The 16699-nt window shown below is 40.1% G+C and overlaps 2 protein-coding genes across 10 annotated transcripts in view; one reads left to right on the top strand and one right to left on the bottom strand.

Moving 5' to 3' along the window:
- Positions 1–16699, bottom strand: part of Msl2 (MSL complex subunit 2) — an 86518-nt gene that overhangs the window by 25848 nt on the left and 43971 nt on the right. For 2 of the 7 annotated variants that reach the window (XM_063265600.1, XM_063265601.1), the window contains exons 3-5: positions 15970–16088; positions 15120–15293; positions 9448–15022 (exon numbers count right to left, since the gene is read on the bottom strand). The gene's annotated coding sequence lies outside the window, so the exon portion shown is untranslated. Of the gene's footprint in view, positions 1–1302; positions 8767–9447; positions 15023–15119; positions 15294–15969; positions 16089–16699 lie in introns of those variants that run through there. The other 5 variants (XM_063265603.1, XM_063265604.1, XM_063265598.1 and 2 more) reach the window with 4 other exon arrangements.
- The window catches only part of Ppp2r3a (protein phosphatase 2, regulatory subunit B'', alpha), a 138038-nt gene that overhangs the window by 104268 nt on the left and 17071 nt on the right, over positions 1–16699 (top strand). For all 3 annotated transcript variants that reach the window (XM_006243633.5, XM_006243634.5, NM_001012202.2), the window contains 5 exons: positions 2604–2652; positions 3741–3830; positions 13008–13183; positions 13655–13773; positions 14878–14984. In XM_006243633.5, the coding sequence (XP_006243695.1) occupies positions 2604–2652; positions 3741–3830; positions 13008–13183; positions 13655–13773; positions 14878–14984 (541 nt within the window). The remainder of the gene's footprint in view (positions 1–2603; positions 2653–3740; positions 3831–13007; positions 13184–13654; positions 13774–14877; positions 14985–16699) is intronic.

The following is a 16699-nucleotide window of genomic DNA, read 5'->3' as shown; positions in this document are numbered from 1 at the left end:
TCTGGAGGACTGGAGAGATGTCTCAGTGGCTAAGAGTACTTGCTATTCTTCTAGAGTCTGGGTCCCAGCACCCTCATTACATAGCTCCCAACCTCCTCTAACCCTGGCTCCAGGGTATCTTACAACCTCCCTGGCTTCTGAAGGCATGTGCACTACTCACATGCTCGTACAGACACACAAAGGAAATCTTTTCTTTTAAAGCTTACTTTTTAAACTCCAGAAAGATAATTTCTTTACAGAGAAATTTCATTTTCTTTCTTTTATTAAAAGAGTTACCCCACTAAGCCATCTTGTTGGACCCTGATATTTAATATTCTTTTTTTTAAAGCTCAATTTTTTTCTTAAATTATTTATTGTATTTATTATTATATAATATTTATATATTATTATATAATATATATGAGTACACTTTGGCTGTCCTCAGACACCAGAAGAGGGTATCAGATCCCATTACAGATGGTTGTGAGCCACCATGTGGTTGCTGGGAATTGAACTCAGGACCTCTGGAAGAGCAGTCTTAACTGCTGAGCCATCTCTAAACCCCCTTTGAAGTATTCTTAACTAAGTACCAAGGTATATTGATTCATTCTTCTCTCATAAGATTATCCTTATTCTATATTCTGTATCCTATAAATGTTTTCTGAGCAACCTTTGAATCAGGCTTTGTTATTTTAGAGATAGTAGAGAACAAATCTTTAATGTGCTAAATGTTTTTTCTGTCATTTAGAATATGGGATGTGACAAGCCCACTTCATGAGTGATTGCAGTACTGGGGATTAAGCCCAGGACCTCATGTATGCTTGACAAAGCTCTACCATTATGCTTCACTCCACCCTATAGAGCTAGTTTTATCTGATCATCAAGTTTCATAGAGCTTTTTGCACATTTAAGAAACTGAAATTTGGTTTGGTCTAGAGCCAAGCACAGTAGCCCAGGCCTGTAGTCTTCCTATAGCAGAATAGATAGATTCAGGGAGCTGCAACCCTCTCTTGAATTCCTTGGTAATCCTGAAGTTTTAGCATGCATTCCATTGCCTAGGGTACTTGTTAAATAACAGGTCTAGAGATCCCTTCACTCCTCTCTCCCCTTATTTTTTTTCCCTTCTTCCCATCTCCCCCTGCCCTCTCTCCTTTTGGCTATTTTGGATTTATAAAGGTATACTGATAACTATTTTCTAGGGTCTGTCATCAAAACCAACATTCTATTTGAAGATACGCTCAGTAGTAGGTTGCATGCCTAGCATGTCCAACTCCCCAGTAGAACCAACAACAACAGCAGCAGCAAAGCATTCATTGGTGGCGCTTCTTCTTCTTTTTTTTTTTTTTTTTCTGGAGCTGGGGACCGAACCCAGGGCCTTGCGCTTGCTAGGCAAGTGCTCTACCACTGAGCTAAATCCCCAACCCCGGTGGTGCTTCTTTTAATGTTGTATCTTAGACTCTTATAGAAGGGAATGTCAGAAAAGTGTCTCTGGTATATCTTGGAATCTTTTCTAAAGCTGCTTAGAAGCATTCTCCATTTTACCTTGTGCAGTTCCTGTAACAATGTAAAATGAAGCAATCAGTTCCCTTTAAATTTAATACTAGGATAAAATTTGTCTTGTTTTATTGGACAATAAAATCAATACAAATTCTGTGTATTTTTGTCTTAGTTGTCAGGATGTTCAGAATTAACTTGAAACTCAACTATATAAATAACGAAACAGTTGTTAGGTACATCCATTTGCCTGATCTTTTTTCCTAAATTAATGGTTGATAATTTAAACCTACCTCGTCCTTCTAAAAAGTATAAAGTACAGGTAAGACCTCAGACAAAATTCCTGCACAAATGGAGGCAGGGCCCCCAAGGTCCCACCCTTGACAGGGCAGATTCTGGTGGGTGATCATTACTGAGGAGGAGGACTCACTGTCCCGTAGGTGTTTACCATGGTAGTTTACCCATGACCAGGGAAACCCCACACACGTGCACATGACAAGTGTTTACCAGTGGTAGTTTACCCATGACCAGGGAAACCCCACACACGTGCACATGACAAGTGTTTACCATGGTAGTTTACCCATGACCAGGGAAACCCTACACACACGTGCACATGACAAGTGCTAACTGGGAACTAAAATGAAGAGGACACCATGGCTGGGAGAGACAGAGTAAAGGACACTTGGAGTTACAGAATGGTGATGGGAGAGGGATGGACACAAATAGAGTGTATAAAGGTAGGAAGTTCTCAATTAATAAATCTTTGTATACTAATTTTAAAGAACTTAGGGGTTGAGGATTTGCTTGGCTAGATTTTGGCCTGGGTTTGATTCCCAGCATGAAATAAACTGTGTACAGTGGTGCACACCTACAATCCCAGCACTCATAGCAGGAGGATCAGAAGTTCAAGGCCATTCTCAGTTATATAGCAAGATAGAGTTTACCCTGGGATACCTAAAACCTTGTCTCAAAGAAAGAGAAAAGGAAAGAAAGGAAGGAAGGAGAGCGGGAGAAAGGGAGGAAAGAATTTACTGATATTCTCATGGAAGATTACTAGGTTTACCTTTAGCAAATGAAAACACATTTTTAAGGAATATTTCTAACTAACTGTAATTTTTATTTATATTTAGCTTCATCAAATAGAATTATTGAAAGAATATTTTCTGGAGCAGTAACAAGGTATGAAAAATAAAATTTTGAATTTTATTTAGTGGGCTAGCAAAACAATTTAATAGAAAAATGAAATAAAGCAACTTGAGTTTCAAAATGAACTAAACTATTACAATAATCTTATTTTAGCAAAGCTTTCTGCACAACCTGGCAGGGAAACTAAGTCATAGTTTATCTAAGAACTATACAGTCGTCGGTGGTAGTGGTGGCACATGCCTTTCATCCCAGCACTCAGGAGGTAGAGGCAGGCAGATCTCTGTTGAGTTCAGGCAACCTGGTCTACAGAGAGAGTTCCAGGACAGCCAGAGAAACCCTATCTCAAAAAAGAAAGAAAGAAAGAAAGAAAGAGAGAGAGAGGGAGGGAGGGAGGGAGGGAGGAAGGAAGGAAGGAAGGAAGGAAGGAAGGAAGGAAGGAAGGAAGAAAGTGCAGAGTAACAATATCTTATGCCATTGATTTTCAAATGGGAAACCAGGGCCAGACCCATTTTGTGGGCCTGTAATCCCCAGACACTTAGTAGGCTGAGTCAGAAGGCTCACCACACTGAAGCTTTCTCTGGGCCACAGAGCCAATTCAAAGCCTGCCTAGACAATTTAATAAGACCTTGTTTCAAAAAACTAAAAGTAAGCTGGGCATGGTGGCACATGCCTTTAATCCCAGTACTTGGGAGACAAAGGCAGGTGACACTGTGAGTTCAAGGTCAGCCTGGTCTTATTGAGTTCCAGCTACCAAAGGCTACATAGTGAGATCCTGTCTCACAAAAATTAAGTAATAAGTTAAAAGAAGGGTAAGGATGTAACTGGGTGGGAGAGTGCTGCCTGTGTTGTTGGGCTGTAAGGCCAAACTCTAACACCATAAAAGCAACAGGATTTTTTTTTCTTTATTTAGGCAAATGTCTTCTAGTTTCACCTTGCAGACCCTTAAAGATGAGGTAGCCCTCAAAGGGGCTGCGCTTTCTGAACCATCCAGCCTTGAGGAAGCTATCATTTTCTTCTTTTGTTTTTGTTTCTGTTTTTTTTAATTTAGTAAATTTCTAAAGAGTGGTGTTGCTTTATTTCTTAATTGCTCAGGAAATTTTATAACCATATGTTTTCTTCAGAGGGAAAACTGTACAAAGAGAGGGAAGAATGAGCTATGCAGATTTTGTTTGGTTTTTGATTTCTGAGGAAGACAAACGGAACCCTACCAGGTAAATTTTGTTGCCAACATTTGTAAACATGCACAAAGCTTGTTAGGAACATGGCGTGCACTTGTAACATGACCCAGTATAGCCACAGGAGGATGCGTCACACTGTCTCTGTCCTGGAAGGGGAGGCACAGAGCCCATGGCTATGGGCTGTGACGTGGGCGTGAAAGGGAGCCTGTTGCACACATAAAGGTAAAGCGGAGCTGCAGCTCCCAGGAGTGAGCAAGAGAACTGGTGTTTATATTGAGATAAATATAAATATGGGATAAATTCTGCACATTTTAGTTCTTTTATAATCTGCACTAGTCTGTAGTAAATTGAAGAAGGAAGGAAAAGGAAATTGTAGGACTAGAAGGATGGCTCAGTGGTAAAGCCATTCGATGTAAGCGTGAGGACCAGAGTTCAGATCACCAGCACTTACATAAAAGCCGTGGTCTGAGAACCCTCCTGTGCTTCTAATGTCCAGGAGACACAGACAGGAGTCTTAGTGCAATAGCTAGACTAGTGGAATCAGTGAGACATGTTTAACAAGAGACCCTCCCTCATAAATACAGTGGAGAGCACTTGGTAAAGACACCTAACATCAACTTCCGCCATCCACATGCATATACAAATGTGCACTTTCACCTACACACATACGTGTAAACATACCAAAGAAGCAACAGCAGCAATAGACTGACAAGTATGGAAGATCATAACCTCATGCTCCCAGTTGAAATTATCACTCCCATTCCTTGGGACTCTCACTATGCCTGAATTTATAGTGTAAATTTACATATTTCTTTCCACTACTGTCTCCTGGTTAGGCCAGAGATCTAGGTCCCTCTCAAAGGGACCTCTTGCCTGTAAAATAATGTCCTATACACAGTGAGGCATTCTTTGATGTAAATTTGCATTCAAAAGTTATTGAAAAGGCTGGAGAGATACTCAGCAGCTAAGAGCGCTGGCTGTTCTTCCTGATGATTGGGATTTGATTCCCAGCACCCACAAGGCAGTTAACAGCTCTTTGTCACATCTAGCCTCTAGAGCAGTGGTTCTCAACCTGTGGGTCACAGCTCCTTTGTGGGTTGCATATCAGATATTCTTCATATGAGATGTTTACATTATGATTCATAACAGTAGCAAAATTATAGTTAGAAAGTAGCAACAAAATAAAGTTATGGTTGGGGTCACCACAGCATGAGGAACTGTATTAAAGGTCACCACTGCTCTAGAAGAACCAGGCACACATGTAGTACATAGATACACATATAGGCAAAATTTCCAAACACAAAGTTAATTAAAATTTTAAGTTATTGAAATGCTTAGTATTGTGTTTATAAATAATTGAAATAGGAAAATAAGCCATTTTAGGATAGCTGCACTTTAAAATAAGTACCATTCTAAATACAATGGTTTGTAATTTATCTTAGATAACTTAGAGAACATGAATGAAGAAAGAAAATACTTCTGATGTGTACATGTGGGTAGAAAGATATGTGCTGGTACAGGTGTGGACATGGGGCCAGAGGTCAGCCTCTAGTGGAAAGCCTCAGGAGCCAGCTGCTTGTTTTTCAGATAGGGGCTGTCACTTGGACCTGGGTTTGTCAGTTAAGCTAACTGGCTGAGGTCTCCATCTTCCCAGCACTAGGATTTACAGCACAAGCCACCAAACTGGGCTTTTTTCATGGGTTACAAAGAGCCAAGGTAAGTCCTCAGGCTTGCATTTTACAGAATGAACCATCTCCCAGTCTAATTCTCACACTCAGGAAGAAATTATTGAAAAAATATACATAATGAAATATACACACTTTTAATCCCAGCACTTGGAAGGCAAAAGCAGGAGGATCTCTTAAGTTTGAGGCCAGCCTGGTCTATACAGCAAGCTCCAGGATAGCCTGGACTATATAGAGACCCTGTATCAAAAAAGAAAACACCATATCTAAGGAAGAAAAACAAAAGGAATAAGAATATTATATCACACGACCAACTGCTTCTACCTCTCCCTAACTCACTTGTCAATGCATGAGTGAACTCCCATAACCAGGCTTGCTCCCCACTGCCACAACAGAGGACATGGCCAAGCACAGCCATGCAGTCCAGCCTCAAGGGCATCTTCAAGGTGTCTCCTACAGAATCTGTGTCATAACGGAGAAACACCACATCATACATAAAGGCAGGCCCATTGCCTGGCCTGGAATAGTTGGAAGCAGAACACAGCATTGGGCATAGAGGTAGCTTTAAAGACTGATGGTCTCTGGCCTTCTAGCTTTCTAACCATACTTGATACATGCTGATAACTTCTAAAGAAAAATCCTAAAAACTTCCTTGTTTATTCTTTGGTTAAAAACTGTTGGCTTGGGCAACTAACACCTGCTGCCTAGCAGTGGGGAATTAAGTAAAAAATTTACTGCTCTCACTCCCTTCTCTGTCCAGGCAGCCAGAAGCCTCTCTAAGTAGGCTGGTTAACTCTTTGTGAGCCAGAAAGAAAGAAAAAGAACTAAAATGCTTTATATAGGTAGATATGCACAGACACATATACATTCATACATATGTTTACATTTTCATTCATGTTCTCATTTACACATTAGCAGATTCACATTTTTGTTGGGCCCAACCACCAAAGTGGTTATACACTCTATAAGTATTCATGCATGCTTACATACATACACATATACCTACACACATGTACAGACAAATACACACACACATTTGGATGGATGGATGGATGGATGGATGGATGGATGGATGGGGCAGAGCTCCCCAGTTCAAACCATTCAACAATTTTATTTCTTTACTCTGAACTTTTTATACCTTCTTAGATAAAAAGTTCTTTAGAAAATTAACTCAGAGATAAAATATTACATAAAATGGAAGTTACAGAAGGATGTTGATATTAAGTTCAAAGCAGAGTTTCATTCTAATATGTTCAGTATAAGCTCAATGCAACAATTTTTATATGAACACAGATTTGTCCCAAGTCTATTTATTTAGTGTGATTATGAAAGCTCATTATATTTCTTATTAGGCAACCTTTACTATTATGGAGTGGACACATTCTATTCTTGATTCTAACTTTATTACCTCTTTCTAGCAAAGCAACTAAGACTATTCTCTTGAAACTATCTTCCTAAAATTAGTGAATCAATCAGCAATCTATAGAATCATTAATTCATCTAAATAGCATTAATTCATGAAAGTTCATCTTTATGTTGATCTGTAGGAAATCTGATCAATAGGGTGGGCTAGTGCCCAGGGATTATTAAATTAATTTAATAATGAAAGGAAAGGCATGTCAACTGCAAGAAGCAATCCTGAGGTGAAGTCTCTTGAAACCTTGCCTCTCACCCATCTTAGTTCATGCAAAAACAGTGGGCTGCCTCCAGGAAGGCCACTTGCTAGCCTTAGCCTATCCTAGATGGCTCCTGACACATCAGAATATCAAAAGATTTCTCAATAAACAAGGAGATTCTGAATGTATTTCAAGTTCTGGAGGACCACAGCTGCCAGCCTAGATGAGTATTCTCAGCAAAACTATGTCATGATTGACGGCAAATGACCTTCCATGACAACAGTAGGCTAAAGAGCTAAGCCAGCCAAACAGATGACACTAGGAGGAATTCTTCAGACTTAAGAGGATGCTAAATACACCAGAGAGGGTGCAGGGGTTAAAAAAATGCTAGAAAGTGGATAATGCAAATGAAGATTAGGAAAAGACTAAACCTATAAAACAAATGACAGAAATTAATACACACTTTTCAGTGGTAAGTATAAATATTAATAGCTTCAATTTCTCATTTATTATATGTAAGTACACTGTAGCTGTCTTCAGATACACCGGAAGAGGGCATCAGATCCCATTACAGATGGTTGTGAGCTACCATGTGGTTGCTGGGAATTGAACTCAGGACCTCTGGAAGAGCAGTCAGTGCTCTTAACCACTGAGCCACCTCTCCAGCCCAATAGCTTCAATTTCTCAATCAAAAGACACAGACTAACAAATTGGATCTAAAACAAGGTCCATCAATTTATTGCCTCCAAGAAACAGACCTCACTATCACAAATAAACACTATCTTAAGGTAAAAGTTGAGAAAAGGTATTCCAAGCAAAGGAAACCAGGAAACAAGCAGATACACCTATTCTAATGTCTAACAGAATAGACCTCCAATACTAACTAGCAAAAGAAATAAAGATTAGTAAGTATTGGTTAAGGGAACAAATTACAATCTAAACATATGCACTGAACACAGGTGTACCCAGTTTCATAAATGTTACTAAATGTTTATAAATACAAGTGTCAGAAGAGGTGGCTCGGCACTTAAAAGTCCATGCTTCTCTTGCAGAGGATTTAGGTTTGGGTCCTGGCACCCATGTGGTGGATCTCAACCCTCCTTAATTAAAACTACAGGGGACCTGACATACTTTTGGCCTCCAAAGGCACTAAACACACATAGGTGCACATGTATGCATGCAGGCAAAACACTCATACACATAAAATAAAATAAAAACATTTTATGATAATATATAGAGGTGTAACAAATACTACTAGATAAAGTCAAATGACATCATAAACTAAATGTTCCTAACAAAGACCTACAAAACATTCCATCCCAGAATTACAGAATATATATGTTTCTCAACAGCTTATGGTACTTTCTCAATAGTAGATTATATATTATATTACTGCATAAGGTAATTCTCAATAGATATTGGAAAGTTCAAATAATTTCTTATATTCTATCTAGTCAGAAGGAAATGAAGCCGAAAATCAACAGCAAGAGAAACTACCAAAAAATTCTTAATATTAAATAGTTCCCTATTGGATAATGAGAGAATCACTGAAAACGTAAAAAAGAATCCAAAAAATGTCCTAGAATTGGATAAAATGAAAGTAAAACATACCAAACCCAGAGGATGCAAAAGCTAGTCCTAGAAAGGACATTTATGTGTTCCAGGTGCCTAAAATTAAAAAGAAAAAAATCTTAAGACCTTCAAAAAGCAAGAACAAACCAAACCCAAAAGCAGTAGATAAAACCTAAAGCATCAAGATTAGGGCAGGAAACAATGAAAAAGACATGAAAACATTTTTTAAAAATGGATAAAACAGGGGTTGGGGATTTGGCTCAGTGGTAGAGTGCTTGCCTAGCAAGCGCAAGGCCCTGGGTTTGGTCCCCAGCTCAAAAAAAAAAAAAAATGGATAAAACAAAGAATTGATTCTTTGGAAAGAGAATACTGATTGAAGAAACCCTAGCCAACAGAGAAAGAGAAAAGCAGAACAAAATTAAAATTAGCAATGAAAAGGGACGCATTATAACAGGTACTACTGGTTCAGAAAAGTATAAAGCCATACCTTTTTTAAATTAAGATTTTTTTTTTTACTCCACTAAGGAAAATCTAAAAGAAGTATGTAAATGTAAGTGTATAGATGTATATATACAAACTACCTACTTAAAACCAAGTATTATAAACATCTATGATAAGAAACAAGATTGAATCAATTAAAAATTGGTAATACAATCAGCAACAGAAAGTAGCCCAGGTATTGGGACTAGAGATGGCTCACACGTAAAGAACACATACTGTTCTTGCAGAAGACCTGAGTTCACCTCCTAACACCCATGTCAGGCAGCTCACACTTACCTGTACCTCCAGCTCCATAGGATCCAGTGTTTCAAACTTCCATGGACTCATGCACTTACATGTAGATATCCCGATACACACACACAATTAAACACTTAGTGTTTTTGAAAATATGTACTTGAATTTTTTTATATATATACTGAAATACAAACACACACAAAAGAAAATTTTAATCTTATTTGTTGTGGCACATATCTTTAATCCCAACACTCCAGAGGCATATAGATCTGTTAGTTCTCAGCCAGCCTGGTCTATACAGAGAGTTCCAGACCAGCTAGGGCTACATAGTGAGACCCTGTTTTGATTTCTTTAAAAAAAAAAAAAAACAGAAGTATTATATGTTTTTGTTTAATCCCAGGTGTGGAATATGGGCAGCTTCAGGCTGTCCACAGCAGCTGACTATGATTTGCCCAGTGCTGTAGCAGGGGTGTGATTTTGCTGCAGATAGTTTCTGTGATTGTGTGATGTTTGTAATCTTAGGACTTTTCAGAGCGTATAAAAATGCTAAGGCTCCAAGAGGCAGTGTCAGTTGATAGTTGTTTGCTGGCTGCTATTAGTTGTGGTTTGTTAAGTAGTCACATGCAAAGAAGAAATCTGATATCCTGACAGCAAAAATCAAACTTGCCTCATAGACCTCCAAACCCCTAATCACCAGGAAGGAGTCCAGTGATAACATTGCCCCCTTTCTCCTCTATCCTTTTTTTCTCCTATCTAGTGCTAGAGGGTTGAAAGGGTAGAAGAAAAGAGGTGCAGAAGGGTAGAAAAAAGAAGAACTCAAAAAGTCTAGGGACACACCATGATTGAGTTGACTTCATTATAGAGATGTAAGGTGATTCGATATGTGTAAATCAGTAAGTGTAATACATCATAAAAAGAGCCTCAGAAGACAGAGAAATGACTGGGGTCAGGTGAGCCATGCATACCCTAATTGAGTAACACCAACCATCACAAAACAACGGGGAATTTCAGTGCTTTTATTAGGGAGAGGGGTGTCGGGTTGGCTAGTTTTGGTATGAGGAGTCTGTAGGCAAGCAGTCTTCTCACAGACTGTAAACATCCAAGAGCAGGATGCTCAGTCCCAGGCTTACACACCTATCATTCCTACACACTCATCCCTGCAAACATTATCAACAGTCACACTTAGACCAGAGGGAGACTTTGCCAACTCCATTCCTGACCCAGAGAGGGAAGGCTTTGCCAGGTTCCCATGGCTATGGCGCACTGATACTTGACAGGGCCACACCCATGTTAATAACACACATCCGCTGTCCGCTTAGGGTTTCATCTGATCGTTACACAGTCACTCAGCCCTTCCTCTATTCCCCAAATAGATTATACAGCCATTTGCCAAAAGCAATCTACAGATTCAAAATATCATCCCAATAAAAATTCCAGTGTTCTTTATCACAGAAATAGAAAAGGCACCTTTAAATTCATGTGGAAGCACAAAAAATACTGGATGGCTAGAACATCCTAAACCAAAGAACAGTGCTGTGTTTCCTCTGAGAGGCACCAGCAGCTGACTGACAGATAGAGAACCCACAGCCACAGTGGAGGGAGCCTGAGGACTCTCGTGGGGGAATAGGAGGAGCGGGGCTGGGAGGAAACTGAAGGAGATGGGACTCCACGGAAAGACCAACAGAGTCCACTAACCTGAATCCTTGGGGCTCTCAGAGTCTGAACCACAACCAAAGAGCATACACAGACTAGACCTAGGCCTCCCCCACAGATGCAGAGATGTGCAGCTTGGTCTTCACGTGGGCCCCGAACAACTGGCGTGGAAGCTATCCCAAAAGCTGTTCTCTGTAGGTGGGATATGTTCTTCCAGCTGGGCTGCCTTTTTCTTTTATTGAAAATAATTTTTTCATACAATGCATTCTGATTATAATTCCCCTCCCCCAACTCCTCCCAGATCCCCCACCCCTCCAGTCCAAATCCACACAAACAGGCATCTAAAAATAATAAGATAAAAACAAACTAATTGGGATAGCACAAAACAAATGAAAACAGAAGAGCCTAAGAAAAAGCCCAAAAACACACATACAGACTCAGGCACGCAAACATTTGCACACAGATGATTCCCATAAGAACATAAAACCAGAAGCCATAAAATATACACAAAGGACCTGTGAGAGGTTGGAGTGAGGGGGCTGGAGCCCTGACAAAGCATGAGACTAAGAAACTCCAAAACTACCATTGAATTGATTTTGTGTTACTCATGGGCATGGAGCCTGCCCTTGAGAGTAGTTTGTATGCCACATGGACTCATATGTAAAAGTTAAAATCCTAGTAGATTACATACAGAAGCTACAATGTGAGGCCCCCTCAAAATAAAGATAAAAATCTGAGGGAAAAGCAATTCTGAGCTTTAATTCTAGAATTAGCCAGGATACCAAATTAGAGGCTGGGAAAGGGGACCTTTGCAGATCTGAGATCTGGGCCAGGAGGGATGTCAAGTGCCTGCTGTGCAGCTGCCCAGGAGCTGAGACAGGAGGATCACTTGAACCAGGAGTTGGAGGCCTCGTAGATGACAAAGTAAGAATGTATTTAGAATAAATTAAAATTTTAAAACGGAAAAAAGAAATGCAAGATCAAAAAAACTATGGATAGTTCAGTTTGATCCTTAGAATTCATGTTTAAAAAACAGAAAGTCAGTCGTGGCACACACTTGTAATCCAGTGCTGGGGAGGGGAGATGGTGGATCCTGGGGCTCAGCAGTGAACTGGCAGAGGCTGTTTGGCCCTGTACAAAATGTGGAGAAGCAATTGAGGAAGATGACCAATGTTGATCTCTGCCCTCCACATGCATGTATGCACACAGACACACAGATGCACAGACAGACAGACAGACAGACAGACAGACAGACAGACTTACCTACTGTAACTCTTCTTAAGGTACTACTAAATAATGTGCCAGGTGAAAGGATGGGAGAAATGTGAGAGCCCAGATAATAGTAAAAAGAACTTCAAGGTGAAACTGAACCGGCAGAGAGACCATAGGAGATTAAGTCAGAAGGAATCAAAGGGCATTTCAGGAAACTCGGATTGATAGAACATCCGCTGTATTGAATGTGGATCTAAACAACGAGTGACAGTGTAAGGGTAATATGACAACAAGGACATGGGAAGCAAAGCAAATGAGAGAGAAAAGGAACTGTTATCAGTGCTAAGTAATGAACAGCTTCACTGTATTAAGTAAATGGAAGTGGTAAAGGCCAAAATATCATCTGTGGGTAAAATCAGTCTGCAATTCTTGAAAACAAAAAATGGAGAGAAATATGAGCATTTGCTCTGAAAATATAAGATAAAAAGCAAAATAATTGGCATTTGGAAATGACTGGTTCTGGAATTTAAAAACAAAAGGCAGAAAGGACCTCCCATTGGATTTTTTATTATATTTTTGGTTGTGAACCTATCTTGTTAATGGTTGAGCCATCTCTCCAGCCCTCCATTGTTTTCTCTAAACATTTATAAACTAGGCATAATCTGTAACACACATATAAATTTACTTTAAAAGAACCTCTCCCAGGTCCATGCTAACAGACATCTTTTTCCTCCTAGCATTGAGTATTGGTTCCGCTGCATGGATGTGGATGGAGATGGTGTACTTTCCATGTATGAACTAGAGTATTTCTATGAAGAGCAGTGTGAACGGATGGAAGCCATGGGCATCGAGCCCTTGCCGTTTCATGATCTGTTGTGCCAGATGCTAGACTTGGTGAAGCCAGCTAATGATGGTAAGGCCAATGGAACAGCAGTGTACACTGTTCATCCTTAAACAGAGTGAACACAGAGTTCTGCAGTTCCGATGTATTTAGTGTTCCGGAGTTGCCTTTACAGACTTCCCAACTACAGAAGAATTTACTTTCTCTCTTTGACTATTAATGTCAAATCCACTATTTAAGAAATAGAACTTTCCATAAAGAAAAGAAATGATTAATGACTCAGAGGTGTTGGGAGGTAGGAATGACTTCTTGAAGAAACTATAGTTCTTTGCTTGGGGTTAAGGGGAATAATGTTACAGTGTTGATGGTTATACATCATGAGTGTACTTTAAAGCCACTGGCATATACAAGTTAAAAATTACTTGCCTTTTTAAAGATGTGATTTATAATAAAATGGACATATACTTTTCAACATCAGTGAGCTTTTTCTTTTGTCAAAAGAGCTGCTGGTGAGATTTACAAGGTATGTTTGTCTTTCCATAGGCAGAATAACTCTGCGAGATTTGAAGAGGTGCAGAATGGCTCACATCTTCTACGACACTTTCTTTAACCTGGAGAAGTACTTGGACCATGAACAAAGAGATCCTTTTGCAGTCCAGAAGGTAACAGCATACATTGAAATTGAGCTCTCAGAGCCGGAGTACCAAAAGCTATATGCTGCATATTAAATGGCCTATACATATAGGACTCTGTATTAAAGAGATAACGTCTAAAGTACTTGATCAAATATGAAAAGAGACAATAAAGTCTGAAGCAGAAGGGAGGGGAGAGGAAAAGGGATTATCTGAATTCAAACCCAGCCTGATCTACCTAGCAGGTTCCAGGACAGCCAGAGCTGCTATGCACAAAGACCCTGCCTCCAAATAAAGACTGACTAAGACCACATCTCATCCCACAAGCAGGCTGGCAGTTTAGGCTCTCCATTGCTATCTGATTGCTGTAGGGTCGCAAACCATTAAAAGTTAGTTTCAAAAAAGTAGTTTTGAAAAAATATCAGCTACACTGACCTTGGTTTAATTATGCTATGCACTTCCAAGGTAGTGTGGTAAATAGATTTACCCTTCTAAGTAACAATAGAACTCCATAACAGACAACTTCAGATAATGTAACACTTTTTTCAAGTGTTAATTATTCCTGTGTATAGGAATAAATGTTATTCTGCATGAGAGTAGAAACAAGCTCCTTTGTCATGAGCAAACATGTTAGACCATCAATAAACCTGAATGGAAAGAGAACAGGATCTCCAACATGCAGGCACGCACACCCACTCGGATCACGTGGGCACACACACAAAGCACACATTTCTTTTCCCTTCTAAGAATCATGGAACTGGAGAGATGCTCAGAGCTTAAAAGCCCTTCTGCTCTTGCAGAGGATGTAGGTTCAGTTCCCAGCATCCACAGAGTGCCTCGCAGCTGTCCAACTCCAGTGTCCCTTCCTGACTTCTGCAAATGCTAAAATTGTACGATTCACAAATCAATCTTTTTATTAAAGAGAGAATTGTGACCAAAAGCATGTAAGCTGTTTTGCATACATAACTTTGTAATTTCAGGGGCAGATTACTATGGGGATGTTGCCTTAGCCCCTCTTTTACTATACTGGAAATAATTTTCAGATACGTTTCAGCAAAACTGCCTTATGATATTTACACCATAAATATACCTACTTCCAACGTCTGCCTCTGTTCTAATCCCTCCTTCTATCAGGATGTTGAAAATGAGGGCCCCGAGCCCTCTGACTGGGACAGGTTTGCTGCTGAGGAGTACGAGGCTCTGGTGACTGAGGAATCTGCCCAGGTTCAGCTCCAGGAAGGGTGAGTGCATCTCTGAGTCCCACAAGGCTCTACCAGGGCTGCCGGTGTCAGACATACAACTACCATTAAAAAGTCCTTCTCTATTTCTTCCACTTTTAAATAAGATGAAAGAAATGTGTGCCTTCTCGTTCTTACCTTGGGTGAGCGTGTTCCCAATAGGCTGTGTTCGAGGTAGGCTTCTTGCTCCTCGCGGAGTTCCTGACACTCTTTGTCTCACTGCCTTCAATAATGCACACCTTTCACGGAGTCCAGGATCACTGAGCACAGCTCTGCAGTAGTCAGTCACCCCGGCTACAGACTTGAGCCTCCCTAAATAATAAAGGAAGCATGTGTTGAACGAACCCTTATCAGGAAGTCAAAGGGAAATTCCATGTATGGATCATGCTAAGAAAGAAAGCTGTCCAAATATTTTACTACTTGGGACATTTCAGCAACTGTATCATTTATTGGTTATTCTATTACTTTCTATGACTTCTTTAGAAATTCTTTCTAATTTTTTTTCTTAGTCCTTGCTGGGAATACAAACATGTTACACTACATCTAATGTATGAGACTTACAGAGCTCAGAATTCAGGTCTTCATATTGCAGGGAAAACGCCATTTTCTTAACAACTCGTTATGTTTATAGTTTTGTAATATTGTACTGTACATATCATTTATGTATACTGTAATATATTACTTTATACTCTTCTAGTTGATATTATATTTTTAACATTTCACTGTTACAAAATTACGGTGTTTGCAGAATCATCCACTATACATGTCATTTAATATATAGGATGAATTCTTAGAACACAGCAAGTAGAAAAATGTACCCAAACTAGGTGGTTGTCAAGAGTCTACAAAGAGGTAAAAGGATCTTATAGAAACCAGGCTATGATAGATTCAGACCCTCAAATTAAGCAACAGTTTCCACGAGCCAAAAAATAGAGCTTTGTGAAAGGGCCCTGGTAGAATCTAGAATTTGCCAAACTAGGAAACTCACCTGAGAACGAGCCACTAGAAACCCACGTGCAACGCCGTCCATCTCCTCAGCAGCTGGTGACGGCACCTCTCGACTTCCAGAGGCAGGGAGCTCCCTGATTTGTCCATCAGGTCAGCCTCCTGGAGCACAGAGAAAAAGGATAAACAGGAAATAGCCAGTCCATTAGGTGATGTGATAGTCCTCCAGGAGGTCGGGCCTTGTGCAGCCTTTCCCTAAGGTCCCACCCCCCCCTCCGCACCCCTAACCCCACTGTCAAGGGCAGAGACCGACCTTGGTCTTGCGGTCTTCCACCCTGAGCCACTCCAGCACCGGGATGAGAATATGTCACTATACCTAGACCACTGTGTCTTCAGGATCTTTTTAAATCTGGAGATTTTTATTTATTTAGCCAAAAAACTAAGGTTTCATATATGAAGTTCTTTTTTAATAAAAGATGGCCTGAGTAGGCAAGGTCAGAAGCCAAATATATCCAGGGGATGCTAATAATAACTGATGACAGTTGTGGGTTGTCACCTGACTGGAATGCAGCAATGATTAAAGGTCTGATTGGCCTCTTCTGTGGGGTAGTTTTGTTTGTTTTCCACTATTTTAAAAAATTATTTATTTACATTCCAAATGTTGTCCTCCCTTCTCGATCCCTCCTCCTTGAGTTCTTCACCCCATCTCCCCTCCCCTTTGCTTCTGAGATGTGTATCCGCACCCACCCACCCCCAGCTCCCACCCACCAGCA

Source organism: Rattus norvegicus, chromosome 8 (assembly GCF_036323735.1).
Source record: "Rattus norvegicus strain BN/NHsdMcwi chromosome 8, GRCr8, whole genome shotgun sequence".
Classification (NCBI taxonomy): Eukaryota; Metazoa; Chordata; class Mammalia; order Rodentia; family Muridae; genus Rattus; species Rattus norvegicus.
Note: the sequence above shows the minus strand (reverse complement) of the source record. Positions and strands in the feature narration are given on the sequence as shown.